The sequence below is a fragment of the Triticum urartu genome, chromosome 6A, assembly GCF_056163025.1.
Source record: "Triticum urartu cultivar PI428250 chromosome 6A, HENAU_Tu73, whole genome shotgun sequence".
Taxonomy (NCBI): Eukaryota; Viridiplantae; Streptophyta; class Magnoliopsida; order Poales; family Poaceae; genus Triticum; species Triticum urartu.
The window spans coordinates 45,604,681-45,625,513 of record NC_141878.1 but is presented as its reverse complement, the minus strand read 5'-3'; the positions used below and the strand labels follow the sequence as shown (position 1 = coordinate 45,625,513).

The window sequence follows — 20,833 nt, the reverse complement described above, 5'->3', positions numbered from 1 at the left end:
TTAAATAAAGGAGAGGAGTGTCTCAAAATAAAAAAAGGAGATGACGTCTGTTTTTTCGAGGAAATTCAAAATGAATGCATATTACACACAAATTCCATAAAAAAGCATACACACATATTCTATTTTTTAACACATACATGTCTTATAGGTGAGTTATAGATTATTTAATTTTATGAAAGAATACCTTCATTTTTCCTCTACAAAAAGTGGATCCACAATAGCAAATTGTGCGTCCAATTATCGACATATTTGTTTTCTGTGTAGCCCACAAATATAATTATGCATTAAAATATTTTATATAGTTCACACGCATATATGTTTGATGTAAACAAAATCATGATATTATTTTAGATTTCAAAATATTGTTTACGTTTCTTTGGCAAGTCAAGCTTCATCGAGTCGGGTAGCTATTTTGCATGACACACACGCATGCACGCACACACACACTATTGGAAGGAAGGTAGATTTCACCGTAGGTTTTTGGTTGGGCGTAGGGGAACGTTTTTATTTTATTTATTTTTTTGCATTGGTGAGATTGATCGACCGGATAAATTTGGTTGGGTGCAGGGTAGAGCATATGGATGAGTTTTTGTTTCTTTCTTTCTGGAATGCTGCAACTGTGACTTGGGGTATCATTTTGCTCTTTCCTTTTCTACAGTACGGATGGTTAACAAAATCATGATGGTGACATTTCCCTCTTGGCATGTGATTTATTATGCACCGCCTTAGTTTGGAGCACAGATTGTGTGCATGCTTTTGATTTTCTTTTTATGTATAGAAGAAATTTGCACATGTTTGGGGAGTTTTTCGAGTTTGCAAAAGTGAAGTGAATATAGTTTTTTACAGTACAATATTGAGATCTGCAGAAAAACAAAAACAAATAAAAAATAAGAAAATTGGAGAAGTGGGGTATCGATCCCCATACCTCTCGCATGCTAAGCGAGCGCTCTACCATCTGAGCTACATCCCCACGTTGACAAATTTACTTAGCAAACGCTTTAAAACTAACACTTCTCACCATATCCCCACATTGATCATGGAGCTTCGCTTTTGGGCCAACCAATGTTTTGAGATATAGTTGCAACAGCGTCCGCTTCTCTACCATCTGAGCTACAACCAATGTTTTGACATATAAATGTTTTGTGTGCGAAAATGTATGCAATTTTTCTTACATTGTTCTTCTCTAGATATTCATAGGCGGGGACAGGGCTGCGAATATTATATCATTGAATCAAGATGTATGACCAGCAAGGGACTCTTTCCTAAATGGAAAACCTTTATATGTCTTTTCATGTTTGTTCATCAATTAAATAGTCCCATCTTATTTTTTACTCTGAACCCACCAATTTATATCTCTCTCCGACTTACCAATCAATAAGCCATCGAATTGATAAAACAATGGATGAATCTGATTTATCCCTTGAGGAAAATCCCGATTAAAAGTTGCGCAATGAGCCAACATCGTTGGAAGAAATTATTCATGAATTAAATTGTGCTCGATTAAAGGATGCACAATAGCCAACACCGTGGAAGAAATTATCCACATATTAAATTGTGGGCATCAATTACGGGACCTAAAATGAAATTTTGAGCATGAGGATCCGAAGTGTCGTGGTCGATTAAAGACTGCGTAATGAGCCAAAACCATTGGAAGAAATTACCCATGGATAAAATTGAGACATTAATTGCGGGTCTTAGACCGAAATTTCGAGCATGAAGATCCGATGCAATGAGCCAACACCGTTGGAATAATTTATCCATGGATTAAATAGGAGCATTAATCGCAGGACTTCAACTGAAATTTCAAACATGAGGATCCAAAGTGTCGTGCCCCATTAAAGACTGAGCAATGAACCAACACCCTTGGAAGAAATTGAAATATACTTCTAAAAATTTATTTTATTGCAACGCACGCATGTGTGCTAGTAATTCTTAAACTGAAATTCTAATCAGAACACGCACGCACGCATCACATGACCTATAAGACATCACCGCTCGCCTCTCTCCTCCGCAGCCTGGACATTTTCTTACCTTCACGCTCTCTCTTCTCTCCCTCGATTGCTTCAATGAGAGATCCCCTAAGCCGGCGACCGATTGTGCAGCCCCAAGTTGCACTCCTGCTCCGACTCACCGGAGCCCCCAACTTTCAGTAAGTCCATGGCCCCTACGCACACATCTCTTTTTTTTCTTTGTTGTCGTGGTGACTTTTTTGTGGTTTTGACAGGGCAATGTTATGGAAAGGCCAATGATAGGCGCCGGCGCGCCAGCCCAAGTTTCGGCCGGTCCGCTGCCGAGCGTTGGATCCGTATGAAATCAACGGTCTACGTATAGCAACGACTAAGTCGTCTTCTTCCTTCCGTGCTCGTCACCAGCGCTCGCGCCTGTGCTTGCCGGCCACCCTCGCCCCGCCCAGCGCTCGCCCCCGTGCTCGCCGGCACCCTGCGTCGCCCGCGCTCGCTCGCGCCCGTGCTCGCTGGCCACCCCGTGCTGTCCACGCTTGCTCGCGCCCGTGCTTGCCGGCCACCCTCGCGCCGCCCATCGCTCATGCCCGCGCTCGCCGGCCACCCTGCGCCGCCCGTGCTCGTCGGGCACCCACACGCCGCCCGCACTTGCTGGCCACCCCCGCCCACAGTTAATCGCCATCGAGCTTGCAGGTCCACCATGAAAAAGGATGTAGCAAAAGTCCTTGACGGACGTAGCAAAAACTACAACTGTTATAACAAAAAAATGGTCGCTGCCGTCAGTCACGGGATGCAGCTTGGGCGTGAATGAATGTAGCAAAATCTGTAGCGGGTTCCAGCAAAATTGCCGCCGGTACCAGCAAGAAAGAAAAGGGGTTGTAGCACTAGTGTTCTAGCAAAAAAAAGTCTCCTCCTTCCTCAGGCGATATTCTCAAGCGTGAAGCACCTCACCTGGTCGCCTCTCATGACGGTTCCAGCAAAAACTACAACGGTAGCAACTTGGTGCGTACCCGCTTCCAGCAAAAATCCAAGCCGCTTCCTGCAGTTCTTCATGATGGTTCCAGCAAAACTCCATAGCGGTTGCAGCCAAAAACCTCGCCGTCATAGCAATTTGAATTGCCGGTTCCAACATTCTACCACCACCGGCTCCAGTAAACTCGATGGGTCGGCTGCAGCAAAACTCGAGTCTCCGGTGACAACAACTTGTTTTGGGATCACCACCGGCTGCCGCTCTCGCTGGCCGCCGTTGTAGCATGGTCGCCGCCGGTTGTAGCACCCCACTCCGTGCCGCAAGTTGTAGCAAAAACGTCGCCGGAACTCGTCCGCACGCTTGAAGCACCATGGCCTTGTGAATGAATGTAGCAAAAACACGTCGCCAGTAGTAGCAAACAAACGAGGCTGTTGCAACAAAAATGTCGTCCTCGTCGTCGCCGGGCACATCTCAATCAGTAAAAAAGCGCCATGACCTCATGAAATGGACGTAGCAAAACACACAGACGGTAGTAGCAAAAAAAATGACACGGTTGTAGCAAAAATGGCCCCCATCGCCGTCGCCTGTCGCAACAATGGCCGCCGTTGCAAAACCAGAAGACGGTTGTAGCAAAAATCTTCGCCGGTAGAAGCAAAAACTGATTACGGTTGCAGCAAATCGCCGTCGCCGCCGTCGTGAGGTTCAGCTCCACCTTGATGGATGTAGCAAAAATCTTCGTCGGTAGTAGCAAAAACCAACTATGGTTGAAACTTTAATATGTACCGTTGAAACATTTTTGTCAATAGTTGCAATTCTTTTCCACTTGCGGGGGTGTCAGCTGCAGCTCCGGCCATCGCTCGTCGCACCGCTTAGCTTGCAGCTCGCAACATCCGGTCCTGGCCCCCGTCACGCTCGACCATGGCGACAGGCGCAGGGCACGAGGGCGCTTCCATGGCGACGAGGTTGCAGCAAAAAGGGCATGGGATTGGGGTCCTGTGCTGGTTTGCACCGGCCGCAAGGGCGCACACGGCTGCACACGAGGCTGTTGGTGCTCGCCGGGGAAAGAAGATGGTAGGTGGTCGGTTGAGGTGGAAGCAAGAAGATAAGATAAAAGAAAAAAAACACAGAAAGCGAAGGATAGACGCACGATCCCTGTGGGTTGATTGAGCGCACGCAACGCGGCCGGCCGAATTGTTCGGCCGGCGCGCCGTTCTGAAACGTTTCCCTTATGAAAATCACCGCACCGGCAAGCTTGACAAGAGGGAGGGGGTGGAGGAGGGAATGGATCTCCGAAGAGGCACTGCGGATCCACCGGTCGTGTATCCGAGCAAGCATGGTTGTATCTTATGTTTTTTTTAGAATGGTTGTATCTCATGTATGGGCCCTCGTGCCGGACTCATGGGCCCATAATCGATCCGAGCCCAGAGCATCCCTCCTCACTCCCCAGCCCAACTTTATAAACCCCTCAATACATCCGGGCAGAGGCAGGCCGCACTCTCCCTCACTCTCCGTCTCCTCCCCAGCGACAGCGAGCAGTGAGCAGCGGGGCGCGTGCGGCGTCGGTGCGGAGAGCGGCGCGGCCGACTCCGGCGGGCGCCTCCCGATCACCGCCGCCTCCTCCTCCGCGGGCAGCCGCAATGGCGAACAGGGGAGGGAAGGGGTCGTACCCCCCGTCCAAGTCAGGTGACCCCCCTTTCGTTTTATCTCCCCTTTCCCCGCAATGGCAAGGGATTAGGGTTTGCAGAACGCCGAGGGTTTTGTTGTCACGAATGATACTGGTGCCCCGGCGGGTGGGCATCGAAGGGGATATGAATTTTGGCTATTGGAGAAGGTTTAGATCCAATCTGATCGGTGCGAGGGCTGATGATTCGGTTGCTTACGTGGTTTTGGTCGGATTTTGTTATGGGTGTGTGATATATCGACGGCAAAACATAACTGTTTAGTCCTGTAGGGGATTCAAAGGCTTTCGAGCAGTAGCGGCAGCGGGGCGGGAGAGTTGGTTATTCAATTTGTTGCGGGCTTCTTTCGACTGTAGGACTTTTGGATTGTGGAATTTTCTTCCTAGCACAATGCCCTTTGGATTGTGGAGTTGGATTGGATTATCTGTTTATGTGCGCTCATAGAAATACATCTGGCTAATATTTGTTACCAAATTAATCTTAACAACTTTGCTACTGGTTGTGCAAAAACATTCCAGTGAGCTTATGCATCCCGGTCCCCTTATCCCGAGCGTCCATAGTTATAGGGACCTGTGTCGCTGGATTCTGTAAGGATCGAGTGGTACGTTAATCTCGGACGGGATTACAGGGTCCCGGACCGTGAAAGGCCTAATTCCTACTAGGGTACTGTACCTGCTGGCCCGTGCTCCCTCAGATAAAGACAACGCATATAGGCGACCCGTGAGTCCGTGACACAGTACCATAGCAGTCGAAGATAGTGTGCTGTACTCTGTATTTCTCTCCAGAGGAGAATGCTGGGCGGCTGGGGCGGATTTGTTTGAGGCAAAGGATGGAGAAGAAACTGATCTGAGTGGAGGCATTAGTTGCTGGATAGGGAGGAGGAGGTGATTCAGCCGTTCGCCCGGGTCTGCCGCCGCCGGCGGCCTGGACGCGCATCGCCGAGGTCCAATTCTGGCACCGGCGGGTTTCATTGCGGAGCCACCAGTTAATTTTGCGTGGATTTAATTTTGGGTACGAGCCCCTTGTCCTGGTTAGGATCGAGCGGGAGAGATGTGAGACCCGTTAGTTCTGCTCCTGACACCGCCTGCTTGGAATTCTGTTATTCGACAATGGCCGAGAAACCATCAGTGACGACGGATCTGTGATTTAGCACAAGAGTCATATAGAGCGGCCTCAGCACATATGAATCGGGGAATATAGATTGGACCCCAACCCCATTATAACCATAAAAGACATATCGTACGGTCGTCAGGAATGGCACTGTCAATGTGGCCGTCGCCATGGGAGAGCTGCATCAACCCCCCCCCCCCCCCCCCCCCCCCCCCCCCCCGCCATTGAATGGGTGGAGAGGAACAAGAACCCTATGACGCGAATCGACCGTAACATACTGCTGTCACGGTAATGGATCTGGATAAATCGGTTGAAAGGTGTGCGCATCTCGAGGTTCAGCAGCAGCAACTGACAGCCAGGATTAGCGTGGCCTGGGTGCATAAGCTCAAAAATTCTGCATTCATTGGTTGTGTCACACTCATATGTGCGTGGGTTCTTATAATTTGGTGTATCAAGGAAAACTGGAAAAGTAGATAATTGAGTTGATCGTGACACGGCTTGCTCAAAATGACAATGCATTAAACGTTGCTGGGCATTGTGGAATCACTAGCAGCCTTATTAGGTTTTGGGTCTGTTTGCCTGTGAATAAGGTAACACTAAATGGATCATTTGTGTTTGTGGACAAGTGCATGGCTAAATTTAGCGATTCCTAAGGGTTTTAGTCTAACGAATGGTCCTTCCCTTCAACAAGAGAGAGAATATATGTGGATATGTCTTGCATGCCTTCCTTGGAAGAAGTTTTGTTGATTTTGGTGCAGTTAAGCAGTAAGCACATAAGCTTGGTCTGTGTATTTAAATTCCATGCTTGAGCATCTTGGTGTGTGTGTTTTTTAATTCTGCTATGCAGAGGAAGGTCGCCTGTTAATGTAGGGCATATTTGGTTGGTGACTAATTTTGCCACACTACTTCTGCCAGACTTGCCTTAGCTTAGGTACTCAAATTCTTAGCCTCACTTTGGATTGCCCGAGGGAATTTCGCCACACTTTTTGTCTGTATGGCATGTGGACTTATTTTGAACAAAAGAATCTTGCCTTAGGTGTGGCTACAACCAAACACCCACCTAATTTGATCAAACTTGCCTAACTTGATATGTTGTGGCAAAGTGTGGCAAGGTGTGGCTGGAAACCAAGGAGCCCCGTAGTTAATCCAACCTTCACTATTTTGGTAAAGGAAAATCCTTGGATCAAATGTAGAACTAAACTAGAAACTGAGGTATATACCTATTCTGAAATATCACATGTGTGATATGCTCGTGGTTCTGTGATAGTTAGTGTTTTTTCTACCCGTGTCAGAACGGCTTACGACATGCCGTAAATTCTCTCTCAAGAATATACTACTTTGGAGAGCATGATGATTTATCCCTTGCATATTTGAAATGGTCCGAGCACTACTCACTTGGCCAACGTATGATTGGCTTTAACTTCTTTTACGGGGTAAGGGCTGATGAGTCTTTGTGCCTCACTAATATGCTTGGATGTTTACTAGCAATAGGTTATCTATTTCGCAGCATCTTAGAAACACACACTACAACCTTGTTGTCTTGTTGAAATGCGTGGAATGGAGTGATGTACATGCATCAAGTCTGCATATTGTACTGGGTATTTTTGGAATTAATTTAAAATAGCAATATTTAGCAGCACTATCACCAAAGGACTAGCCATGGGCATGGGTGCGTGGAAGTTAGCTATTCACGTGGCAGAGCCATGACTTGGTTTCGAGATCTTGTGGGTTTCAAGTCTAGCGTACCGCAACTTGTTTGGAACTGAGAGGCTTTAAGTCAAAATAAAGTGAAATTGCGGGGCACAACAGCAACAAGACAACCACCGCCTATATCTTGAGTTATTGACCTCCATTTCCGCTTCATCCCACCTCCAACTTTCCTCCTCTTCTCCTCTTCTCCAGATCTACTCCACCGCCGCCTCCCATGGTGTCTCCAGCCAGAAACCTTGACCCTAATCCGAACACTAACAACCCCGATCGTCCCTTCGACATGGGTATTCTCTTCGGTTCGCCTCCTAACCCGGCGCCTACCACCACGCCCATGTTCCCTGCCGCTGCCGTTCGGCTACTCCCACCCCTCAGTCACCTCTCCCTTTCATGGCGTCCCCTACCTCCACCACATGCTGGATCTTCACCCCCTATGCCCCGCCCAGCAATCTCCTTCCCCGTTCCAAACTTAAATGGAAACCCTAGCGCCGCCTTGGGTGGCGGCTACCTTCACTACCCGCAGCATCTCCGATACCTCATACCCTGCTCAGTCAACTCCTACATGCGTAACCTGAACCTGAGTGTTAACCTCAGAGCCGCCTTGAGCCGCCTGCAGGATCGCCAATCTCCCATGGCCAGCTCAGGCAACTCCATCCACACACTGAACCCAAACACAAACCTGAACCTGAGCGCCAACCCCAGCGCCGCCTCGCACGGCCACTACCTTCAGAACACGCAGGATATTTGACAGCCCATGTCCTGCCCAGTAATATCCTCTGCCATGCCAAACCAGAGCGACAACCCCCGCACTGCCTCAGGTGCCAAACCCGAACATAATAAAGGTATTTATGTCTGACATGGAAGTTTTTTAATCTAAGATTTTTATGGTATGTTCTTTTGTCGTTCAGTTTTGTGATCCTGCTATATGATGATTGGTGATTTTACATCTTTATCAAAATGAATGATGTGTCAGTTGAGCTTTCGAAGGCAAGTTTAGGGTTTGACAGATTTCTTAACTGATTTATTCTGACAGGAGCATTGAACGGAAGGCAGATGGTTCTAATTTCTGATGATTCTGATTCTGATTCTGATTCTGATGGTAATAATATTGCCCAATCTCGTCATTAAACATTTTTCGGGCAACAGTTTATTTAAATCTAGTTTTACTACACTTATCACAGCTCTGCTTCATGAGAAAATCCTTTGGTATTTGCTTTTGTTATAAGAATATCACTTGTGTCTGCCCGCACGTTCCGAGCTATCTGTCTGACATGATCAGCATCCGTTGTGTTTTATTTATCACTGTCAGAAAATTTCATTTGTACGGTTGTACCCTGCTACCCTGTGGTTTAGGGCATCTTTAGCAAGAAGGTAGTAAACTTTTATGTTTGAAAACATGAAATGATACTTTTTTGTTCCAGTAAAGAATCATTTGACTAGAAGAGTACCACGACCTTCTACGCTCGCCAAATACTTATCTTGGCAACCTTCATAGGATTGATCAAATACTACAGAAAAAAATGTCGGAAGAGAATTATATACCATGTTTGTGGTTCCCCTTTGGTTTTACTTGCAGATGATTCGTTGACTATTTTTTCATAGTTGATGTTATTTACCATTACATTGAGTGTGGAAGGACACTTCATATCGTTTGTAGTTGAGGGCAAGACACTGTTGTTTTTTCACCAATTTATGGTTGTGCATAACAAATGGTAATCATTGAGCTGCTTACATTGTAACTGTTGCAGTATTTGATAGGCCAGGATATCTGATCACAGTAAATAAATAATTCAATGAAACTGAATAAGTCAATGTGAATAATATATTGATATATAGTTGAAAATATACAAGAACCTCATATATCACTGCCTGTATTTAGATTTTTTTCGAAGAAGAGGCTCCCCCCACACACTCCAAGTCAAATGGGAAAGCTTCATCTGATAGCCTAAAAACTGGTGGAAAGGCTTCATCCTTTTCTAATGGTATGTATGCATCATTTTGTACTTTTGCTATACATTGCTGATAAAACTAAAAGTTCTAGTTATACAATCGATTGCCTTTCTGTGTCTTGCATATCCTTCTTTCATGTATTATGTTCTCATAGGAGAAGGTAGCAAAGGAGGGAAGGCATTTAGTGCTGGGAAGGGTGGGAAGGGCTCCGCATCAAATGCAAAGCCTGCAATGTCTGATGCAGAACTAAAGCTTCAGCTTGGTCAGTTCCTTCCATTGAAATATCCTCTATTTTTCTAGAAGCTTATTTTTTTATCATAGTAACCTTAATAGTAGTTGAAGTTCGGTAGTTTATGGAATTTCAGTAGGCTCTTTACTTGAGAAGTTCTGTATAATGAGATTGTTAGTTTTACATCATTTGAAACGGGCAAACATCTTATATTATGATTTTCAAACGTCCCTTCTGTCTAAACGAAAAATAGGCAAGCTGATTCCCGCATAACAATTGGTTGCAGATATGTCTCCAAATTCTATATTGTTAACGAACTGTGAAGCAGCAGAAATGTTGCAGAAAATTCAGGGACATATGGCTATCTTATCAGAGGATCCAAAGATAAAAATTCCCGAGTAAGGAACATCTGTTGTTTTAATTCTGTTATGTTCCGCTAATAATTGTTTATGTGGTGTTCTAGTCTGTTAGCTTGTGTGCCTTCATGTTTACTCTTTTCTTCTTGCACCGGCAGGTCGTTCGACAAGGCCTTTCAATATGCAAAAGAAGGAAATCACTTCACCTCTGCGAAGTTGGTGAAAGAAATCCTGGAGTATCCTTTGTTTTGATAAAGAGCTAGTATTGGAGATTGCATGTGGTTACGCAATTAAATTGTTTTGCCAAGCAACCACTTTGTAGTTAATTTCCTTGACTCATAGCTGCAGACCCCTTAAAGACTATGGTGTTAATGATGGCGAGGTTCGTCACCCTTCTTTTCCTCTCACCTTCTTGTATCTCATTTCCCTCATCTCAACATGAAATGGCTTGTTGTACCTGTAACAGATATGCATGATAGCGAACATTGGGCCTGAGACCATTGAAGAGGTTTATGCACTCATACCGTCTCTCAAGGTCAGTGTCTTTTGCTGACATTTGGGATATATGCCATTTTATATATTACCAGGAACAGGAGCTCAGTCCTGCAAAATCCAAATTTCTTTGCACAGGCCACTAGGTCGATCAATGAAGGCAAGATCGCGGAGGCCCTTACCGCCCTCGCTAACATAAAAGCCTCCAAGTGAACCTCAGCTACACAGGTAACCCGAGGGCAAATCTTTGAACCACACCTCTTCCTGATCGCTCGCCTTTCTTAATGATCTAAATTTCTGAATTGGTTCTTAATCTTAAGCATACATGCAGGCATGCAGCTGATCAGGCAATGAAGAATCCGCAACGGGTGTCTCCGTGGTGTATGGATGTTAACCGAAATTCTTTTGAGGGCCGAAATCAAGTTGTGTGTTGTGGGAACCGTACCATGCTTAGGTCTGGATGGTTGAACTTTGACTTTTGTAAACTAGCTCAGGTTTAGCTAGAGTGGTTGAAGTGATGTACTCTGAATTGCCAAGTGGTACCCGATGGTCTGGCTCGCCTGGATGATGAAAACTGTTGTTGTGGCCTGTGTGTTTATGCACCTCTCCTTGTCTGTTTACTTTTCTGAGTCGTGTTCTTCTAGCTGCAGTTTTTTACTTCTAATTTGGGAAGTAATATATTTCGCAGAGCTGTTTGAAAAGGATTTTGTTTTCTGTAGACGGCAGCTCTGGTAGGGCAGATTGAATTTGTAGGTTCTTATTGGAAAAGAGACAAGCCAGACAGACAACAAATGATTCAACTGTCCTCTTCATTGATGATGATTTACATTATATGTTAGAATAATTCCGAGGCACTCCGTGGATCATCTAAGAACCAAGCAATTACACGAGCACGACACCGAGATTTGTTAACGAGGTTCACCGATATGGCTACATCCTTGGGGGCCTGACTATGGGCGCTCCTTCCCATAACACCGCTACAATACCGCACCCGGTCGCCCTGGACACCGGCACATGCCGCCGGCTTCCCCTGCGTTCCGGTGCTATTATGTTGGCATATGTTACATCGTGTGCCTAGCCCCGCTATATATGAGAGGCCTAGGATACAAGTGTCTTATTAGGACACGCATATCCTATCTAAACACAATACAACTCCAAGTCCAACTGTAACCTACCTTGTACATAATATTTGACACAACTCTAACAAACTCCACCTTAGCGAATATTCTTCACCATCTTGAATTCGTCCATGCGTCAAACTTTCATGTACATTGGACTTAAGCTTATCCCATGAGTACCGCTGCTACTCCAAAGACTCCATATGACTCCACCTGCAATTTGTAGTCCCTTCTTTTCTTGACAACAGTCAACACTCGAGCAAAATTAAGTTCCTCGTCACTCTAGTTTGTGCTCCCAACTTCCAGAGTATCCGTCCAACGTCATCACACACTGATCACTGACCTACGTGAAAGTGAATAACTCACATATTGAGTGTCACACATAAGAGTTACCCGAACTCAACATCACCGCTCCTTTCTTGACCGCTTGTCTGAAACTTGAAGGAATTTCATCATTGCTTATAGTCATCCCGAGTCCAATTCGCAATTGTCTCACCACATGTATGACCACTAGAGCCCTGGCCCGTCTCCATGTCCGTGCATACCGCACACCTCGCCACTATTACCGCGTCGAGCCTCCGCTGTCCCGGTCGAGTCTTAAGGGTCGCGAACCCACACCACTCAACCCCATTGCAGAGTACCACCGACCATCACCGACCGATGACGAGTTTCACGCTTCCATCAGACCACCGGGCTCCAGTCCGAACTGCACGTCACTCGCTTTTTTTCCACCTGCTGAATAGGCTTCGACCCCGTCGACTTACGCCGTAGCCCCTCAATCCAGCTCCACCTTCAACATGACTCCATGGTAGATGATCAGTCCACCCCCACGCCCCGTCGACTTCAAGCTCCGTGTGCACCGTCTTGAATCAACCCCGCGCCATAGTCTTGTCGAAGCCACACAAGCCCTCAGGCCTGCACCACGTGTTTCCACGCCCAGAAGTCGGTCACCATCAGCACCACGCACCTATGTCGTCGTCGCCGATCCCACCACCGTCTTCTATACCAACCGACTCACGTCGATCCGTCAGACTATCTAGTCCAACCTAACCGAACCTGTCCGACTACAACGACACGCTCCAGACTCCTCAAGCCATCACCGTGACCATCGCTCGTACACAAATGTTTACCAACAAAGAAAAACAAGAGAAAGTCCACATAGCCTTCCCGTGTGAACATACCCGACTCATCACACGTCCGTAGCTAGGCTTTTCTTCTCTTTCCTTTCCATGATAGCATCACGATCCAACTAAGCCCTTGTGTCGTATTTTTCTATTCCAAACAAACCTCCAGCTTGCTCCAAGCACCACGTACCTCAGCCTACCACACGCACGGGCCTCACAGCCACGTACGTACATGCACGCTCGCCAGATCAATCGATCGCCGCACGTCTAGTCTGCCGCGGACGCCAGCCTCTCGTTGCCTCCACGTGCTTGCTGCAGCCCTGCTGCTCCACACGCGTTGCATGCATGTGCCACCGCTGCTTCTGATTCAATCTGCCTGCTGTCCAACGCCTGTCCGTGGCCTCGCCTGCTGCTTTGCCTGCCTGCGCGGGTGCTCCAAATAGCTGCTCGATCCGACTCCGAGAACTTAGTCCGCTTGATCTTGATTGCTTTCCTGATTCATCCGACCGCAACTAGACAACTTTCATGTAAGGGCTCCTCTCCGATCAGCTTCTTCCGCATGTCGTCTTTGCACCAGATGATTCTTCCTCTAGATCAACGCAACGCGTCTTCGGCAAACCTAGCTCTGATACCACTTGTTAGAATAAATCCGAGGCACTCCGTCGATCATCCGAGGACCAAGCAATCACACAAACACGACACCGAAATTTGTTAACGAGGTTCACCGATATGGCTACATCCCCAGAGCCTGACTATGGGCGCTCCTCCCCATGACATCGCTACAATACCGCACCCGGTCGCCCTGGACACTGGCACATGCCACCGGCTTCCCCTGCGTTCCGATGCTATTATGTTGGCATAGGTTACATCGTGTGTCTAGCCCCGCTATATATGAGAAGCCTAGAATACAAGTGTCTTATTAGGACAGGCATATCCTATCTAAACACAATACAACTACAAGTCCAACTGTAACCTACCTTGTACACAATATTCGATACAATTTTAACAATATATCGCCTGAGGGGACGCATCCATCGGACACGGCGTTTGGAAGAGAAGGGAGAGAAAGATGCGACGGTTAGCATATGGCTAACTGCCTCTTAATTACAACGTGGAGATTATCCACATAATTAATTGTAACAGTTCTGCCGTTTTAGCTAGAACGATTGACAATCAACACAAAATCTATTTTATTTGAATGTGCAGTTTTAGCAGTTTTAGGGCTCCTTTGATTCAAAGGAATCTAACAGGGGAATTTGAGGATTTATAGATAAAGCCGTGTCCCGCAAATTTGTTTACAGTAGACCTGTAACTTTTTCTTTGGGTACCGTGAGCTCCCAGGTTATTCCTTTTGTGCGACGCTGCTTCGGTGCCTTAAGGCACCTACCTTTGGGCCTATGATAGATGGGCCTAACAGGTGGCTGGCCCACCTGTCATAGACCAAAAGATAGGTGTCTTTAAGGCACCGAAGCTCAATCCCCTTTTGTGATAGATGCAGCCACAGCTTGCCCAAGCAGTTCTGCATGAGTTTCATTTTGCAAGTCCACTAGGCTGTCAGAAACTGGCCATCCAGTATGACTCTGGTTATTCCTTTTGTGATAGATCCAACCACAGCTTGCCCAAGCAGTTCTGCATGAAATTCATTTTGCAAATCCACTAGGCTGTCAGAAACTGGTCATCCAGTATGACTCTGCAGGAATTGTTGATACTCTTCAGGACGAAGGGTTCTCTGCAGACATTTGCTGCTCCGATCTTCGAGGACATTCGTATTCATGCTAACTCTTTTGACAGAGTTTTGTTTACATATTGTCCAAGGGAAGCAAACCGGATGGCGCATACACTTGCCCATGAATGTAATTTAGATAGTTGTGTTTGGGCACATAATCCCCCTAGTTTTATTTTGTCGTTGTTGATACAATGTAAGTGCGGCTTAAATTAATAAAGTAAGTCATGATGGTATTGTTGGGGAACGTAGTAATTTCAAAAAAATTCCTACGCACACGCAAGATCATGGTGATGCATAGCAACGAGAGGGGAGAGTGTGATCTACATACCTAGTAGATCGACAACGGAAGCGTTTGGTTGATGTAGTCGTACGTCTTCACGGCCCGACCGATCAAGCACCGAAACTACGGCACCTCCGAGTTTTAGCACACGTTCAGCTCGATGACGATCCCCGGACTCCGATCCAGCAAAGCGTCGGGGAAGAGTTCCGTCAGCATGACGGCGTGGTGACGATCTTGATGTACTACTGCAGCAGGGCTTCGCCTAAACTCCGCTACAATATTATCGAGGACTATGGTGGAAGGGGGCACCACACACGGCTAAGAATATGATCACGTCGATCAACTTGTGTGTTTCTAGGGTGCCCCTGCCTCCGTATATAAAGGACTAAGGGAGGGGGGTGCGGCCGGCCATGGAGAGGCGCGCCAGGAGAGTCCTACTCCCTCTAGGAGTAGGATTCCCCCCCAATCCTAGTTGGAATAGGATTCGTGAGGTGGAAAAGAGAGAGAGAGAAGGAGGAGGGCGCCGGTCCCCTCTCTCCTTGTCCTATTCGGACTAGGGGGGAGGGGCGCGCGGCCCAAGCCCTAGCTGCCTCTCCTCTTCTTCCACTATGGCCCATTAAGGCCCATATAGCTCTCGGGGGGTTCCGGTAACCTCCCGGTACTCCGGTAAAATCCCGATTTCACCCGGAACACTTCCGATATCCAAACATAGGCTTCCAATATATCCATCTTTATGTCTCGACCATTTCAAGACTCCTCGTCATGTCCGTGATCACATCCGGGACTCCGAACAAACTTCGGTACATCAAAATGCATAAACTCATAATATAAATGTCATCGTAACCTTAAGCGTGCGGACCCTACGGGTTCGAGAACAATGTAGACATGACCGAGACATGTCTCCGGTCAATAACCAATAGCGGAACCTGGATGCTCATATTGGCTCCTACATATTCTACGAAGATCTTTATCGGTCAGACCGCATAACAACATACGTTGTTCCCTTTGTCATCGGTATGTTACTTGCCCGAGATTCGATCGTCGGTATTCCAATACCTAGTTCAATCTCGTTACCGGCAAGTCTCTTTACTCGTTCTGTAATACATCATCCCGCAACTAACTCATTAGTTGCAATGCTTGCAAGGCTTAAGTGATGTGCATTACCGAGAGGGCCCAGAGATACCTCTCCGACAATCGGAGTGACAAATCCTAATCTCGAAATACGCCAACCCAACATGTACCTTTGGAGACACCTGTAGAGCTCCTTTATAATCACCCAGTTACGTTGTGACGTTTGGTAGCACACAAAGTGTTCCTCCGGCAAACAGGAGTTGCATAATCTTATAGTCATAGGAACATGTATAAGTCATGAAGAAAGCAATAGCAACATACTAAACGATCGGGTGCTAAGCTAATGGAATGGGTCATGTCAATCAAATCATTCACTTAATGATGTGATCCCGTTAATCAAATAACAACTCATTGTTCATGGTTAGGAAACATAACCATCTTTGATTAACGAGCTAGTCAAGTAGAAGCATACTAGTGACACTTTGTTTGTCTATGTATTCACACATGTATTATGTTTCCGGTTAATACAATTCTAGCATGAATAATAAACATTTATCATGATATAAGGAAATAAATAATAACTTTATTATTGCCTCTAGGGCATATTTCCTTCAGGTATTCCCTGAAAAAAGTGATTGTATCCTAGTGTAAATCTTGGTGTAAATAATACATGACTGAATCCTAAGGCCAACTCCAACGTGACGGCACATTCGTTCGCCCGCGTCTGTTTGGGTCCAAGCGGACAGAAAACGCGATTCAACGCAGCGACGCAAAACGAGGACGGATGTCGGCGCAGACACGCAGTAGACGCCCGCGTTGCCCTCCTCATGTCCTTCCCTGGCCCGCCCGTCTGTGGCACAACGGTAATTCTTCCCCCTCCCCCTCCACACACACCACACCAGCCTCGTCGCCCACGCCACCACCCCAGTTCCGGCCGCTTCACCACTACCCCAGGCCCCGTCGTCCACCGACGGCCCCACCGCCATCGCATCCAGTGATGCCCACATTAGTCGGCGTTTGCATCCGCTCCTCGCCACTATCGGGAGCACTACAAGGCAAGCCTACCTAGAGTCGTCGACACTGCATACCTCCACCATCACTTCCGGAGGGTACGTGCTTCGACATGCCTATTGCCAGTATGGGCAGAGGGCGTTGCCTTGCATCGGCCGCGACTCGACCACGACCACCTTCGTCGTCGTCCGCAAGTTGTTCAGGCATTTCCCCGCAAGGTACCATGGTGGACAACTCGGATGATATTGTTTTACAACAACTTCATATGTTTGTCGGACGATTCATCATCCGACGATGAGGATTCTATGGTTGCTAGCTACTTTGGTCGTCAATGAGCACATTGCTAGTCAGCGACCTAGGTTTAGGGGATTGATCTCGGGCCATTCTCCAGGATTGAATCATAACAGAGAGAGTATCCATTGTGCACTCTACAGCGATAATTTCAATTTCATTGACGCACTATTCCCTCCCAAGCTTTTTCAGCGACGCTTCCAGACGACGAGACATATGTTCAACCGTATTCGGGAGGGAGTGGTGGCGTATGATGATTACTTCAAATGCAAGCATGATGCCCTTGAAAAGGTTGGCTTCTCCTCTTAACAGAAATGTACCGCAACCGTTCAGATGCTTGCATACGGAATTCCCAATGATCTTGTGGATGAATATGCAGTGTTTGACCCAGAGTACTTGAGAGAACCAAATGATGTGAATACAACCCGGTTGTTGGCGATCAATGAATCTAGATGCTTTCTAGGAATGCTTGGTAGTATAGATGGTATGCACCGTCCGTGGAAGAACTGTCCATTTGCTTGGAAAGAGCAATATAAGGGACATGTTAAAGCTTGCATGGTCATCCTTGAAGCTGTGACATCACATCTTCACAAGATCTCTGGATTCAGCACTTTTTTCCGGCATGATAGGTTCTCACAATGGCATCAACGTGCTTCAGTGCTCATCGGTGTTCACAAAGCTTTAAGAAGGCAACTCCCCATAGATCAATTTTGAGGTCAATGGCCAGAAATACAAGAGATACTGCCTAAATGATGGTATCTATCCTCAATGGTCAACTATTGTGAAGACAATCTCCAAGCCTGTGGGAGAGTAGGTTTACCCAAGAACAAAAGAGTACTAGGAAGGATGTGGAGCGTGCTTTCGATATTATCCAATCTCGATGGGCTATTGTTAGGCACCCTGATAGAACATGGAACCCTCAGAGGATGTAGGAGGTGATGACCGTTTGTGTGATCATGCACAACATGATCTTAGAGGACGAACATCTTTGATCAAGGGTGGGATTTTCAGGGTAAGAATGTTAAACGTGAGTATGGAGCGACAATATTTACACACTTTATCTAATTTCATCAAGAAATGTGTGATTGGACAACTCACATTCAGCTTCAAAATGAATGGGTGTATCGGCTCATTTTCTTTCAACGTATTTGGTATAATTTTAAATTCATTTGGTTGTAATACACTATGAGATTTTTATTTATTGTGATGGAAAAACTATGTGACTTATTTGGTTGTAAACTATGTGCAACATTTTGCTTTATTTGACTATATATGTATAAGGGCATCTCCAACGCGGGCTGTATCGTTCCACCGAGCGGTCTAAACACACCTTTTCCCGCGAAGTTGAAGCAAAGTGGGAGGATGGGGGCTTGCAGGAGTCCGGACATAGGACTCCGACACCCCCGGCCCACTAAATCTTTCCTTTCGGTCCCATTTTCTTCCATTCCGTCGCATCTCCCCCTTACTTTGCATCCACACCCTCCTCCTCCGACGTTGTTGTTCTACCTCTCCGGGCGGCCCTCCACAACCAGCACCGACCCGCCAGCCCGCCTTTCACGATGGTGTCGTCCACCCAGGACCCGTCCGTAGGCAAGTACACCCCCCCTTGTCGATGTCACCCATGGCGGACACCATGCCCGGTAGGTGTTCGGTCAAATGCCATTGAACTTATTTTCAAACACCATGTTGTTTTTAGAGTACGAAGGATGGCGGGGTACTTGACCATGGAGGATGAGTTGTTGCGCGATGCGTGGTTGGCCGTATCCACGGATTTCATGGGCAGGGGAGAGGGGCGGTGGGGGGGGGGGGGCGGGGGCTTCTGGTAGCAAGTGCATTGTCACATCCCTAGCTTCTGGTACTGCCTAGTGTTTGCATCTTGCTTGCATCATGTTTAACTTGCATGAAATTTTGAAATGGGGATGCTCAAGCCCTAGCATAAAATAGAATTCAAATAGGTTCAAATAAAATATATTTCAATGAACCCAAAATGCCCTTCAGAAATGCTCATGATTTATGGAAAAAGGTGAAAACCTTAACCAGAGATGATACACATTTTTCCAGGACATTTTTGGTCTTTGAATTAAATCAATACTTATTTGAATTGGAGATATAAATTTCTATAAATAATTTTATAACTCCAATATTTCTGAAAACTTGTGAGTGGCTCTGAATATTTTGTATCAGGCCACATAATGAATTTCAGAAGCTACAAAAATGATTTGGTCTAGAAACTAAATCAAAACAGAAAAGAAAAATAGAAAACAGAAAACAAATGAGAGAGAGAAGTGTTTACATGTAGCCACTTGGCAGCCCACCTGGCCTGGCACTGTTGGCCCAGCCCACCAGGGGCAAGGTTGTCTTCAACCTTGTGCCCACTGGCAAGCCAGCACACGCGCGCTCGTGCGCCAGCTCCTGCTTCGCGCTGGCGAGCTCTCCCTTCCCCCCCTCGCGCCACGGAGACACCCAGAGACCTCTCTCCCCTCCCCTCACTCGCTGCTCTCTCTCCACTCCTCTGTTTCTCTCGCGCACAACCACCCGAGGGCGACCGTCGCCGCCGTACCCATAGCCACCAGCCTCCCCTACGCCCCTAGACATGCCCCTGAGCTCCGCGAAGATGCCCTCGTCCTCTCCAACAAGTCACGCAACGTTGGGTGCCCGGGAACGCCGCCACCACCGTCGTCTTCAACTCCGGCCTCTGAGATCGCCGGCATTGCCCCGACGCCGTCCAGCCTCCCCCGAGCCCACTAAGCTGCTCATCATCTTCACCGCGAGTTCCTGCCCATTTCCCCTTTTTCATTTTTGCTCGTTCCCGTGCCATAGCATCCTCGCCCATGTGCCCGAGCACCACCTTCCGCCATGGGTGCCGGGAACCTAGCTCCTGTGCTCCGTTGCTCAAACCATCGAGTCCCGCGTGCTCCCGGATCCATGTGGAGTCCGCCCAGCACCTCATACCGCTCGCTAACGCACTGCAGCAACTGCGCCCGTGTGTCCCGAGCTCCGGCCACCGCTTGGCTCGTCGCCGCCGTCGTTGCACGCCACCCCAGCACCCGCAGCTGCCACCGTCCGACGCGCCTCGTCGCGCCGGTCCCGTAGAACCCATTCGCACGGCCTCTCATCTGTTGGAAATATGCCCTAGAGGCAATAATAAATTGATTATTATTATATTTCCTTGTTCATGATAATCGTTTATTATCCATGCTAGAATTGTATTGATAGGAAACTCAGATACATGTGTGGATACATAGACAACACCATGTCCCTAGTAAGCCTCTAGTTGACTAGCTCGTTGATCAATAGATGGTTACGGTTTCCTGACCATGGACATTGGATGTCGTTGATGACGGGATCACATCATTAGGAGAATGATGTGATGGACAAGACCCAATCCTAGGCGTAGCACAAGATCGTGTAGTTCGCGTGCTAAAGCTTTTCTAATGTCAAGTATCATTTCCTCAGACCATGAGATTGTGCAACTCCCGGATACCGTAGGAATACTTTGGGTGTGCCAAACGTCACAACGTAACTGGGTGGCTATAAAGGTGCACTACGGGTATCTCCGAAAGTGTCTGTTGGGTTGGCACGAATCGAGACTGGGATTTGTCACTCCGTGTAAACGGAGAGGTATCTCTAGGCCCACTCGGTAGGACATCATCATAATGTGCACAATGTGACCAAGGAGTTGATCACGGGATGATGTGTTACGGAACGAGTAAAAGAGACTTGCCGGTAACGAGATTGAACAAGGTATCGGGATACCG

The 20,833-nt window shown here is 47.1% G+C and overlaps 1 protein-coding gene and 1 non-coding gene across 2 annotated transcripts; one reads left to right on the top strand and one right to left on the bottom strand.

The window, feature by feature from the left end:
- Positions 1-897: 897 nt before the first annotated feature.
- Positions 898-970, bottom strand: TRNAA-AGC (transfer RNA alanine (anticodon AGC)). Its single transcript has one exon. It is a non-coding gene; the product is annotated as a tRNA-Ala (tRNA).
- Positions 971-8,181: 7,211 nt separating this feature from the next.
- Positions 8,182-11,040, top strand: LOC125515683 (DNA-directed RNA polymerases IV and V subunit 4-like). Its single transcript, XM_087529695.1, has 11 exons — positions 8,182-8,245; positions 8,461-8,526; positions 9,030-9,034; positions 9,307-9,409; positions 9,532-9,639; positions 9,893-10,004; positions 10,121-10,198; positions 10,311-10,344; positions 10,429-10,497; positions 10,593-10,682; positions 10,786-11,040. Exons 1-10 carry the CDS (start codon positions 8,182-8,184, stop codon positions 10,665-10,667), a joined length of 714 nt encoding a protein of 237 aa, XP_087385821.1. The 3' UTR covers positions 10,668-10,682; positions 10,786-11,040.
- The last annotated feature ends 9,793 nt before the right edge of the window (positions 11,041-20,833 follow it).

What these genes read in the sequence shown, in the direction of transcription:
- LOC125515683 (XM_087529695.1), top strand. Translation starts at nt 8,182, where the DNA reads ATGTCCTGCCCAGTAATATCCTCTGCCATGCCAAACCAGAGCGACAAC. An exon ending in GGCTTCATCCTTTTCTAATG is followed by an intron (nt 9,410 to 9,531) that starts GTATGTATGCAT and finishes ATGTTCTCATAG; the next exon opens with GAGAAGGTAGCAAAGGAGGG. An exon ending in CACTCATACCGTCTCTCAAG is followed by an intron (nt 10,498 to 10,592) that starts GTCAGTGTCTTT and finishes TTCTTTGCACAG; the next exon opens with GCCACTAGGTCGATCAATGA.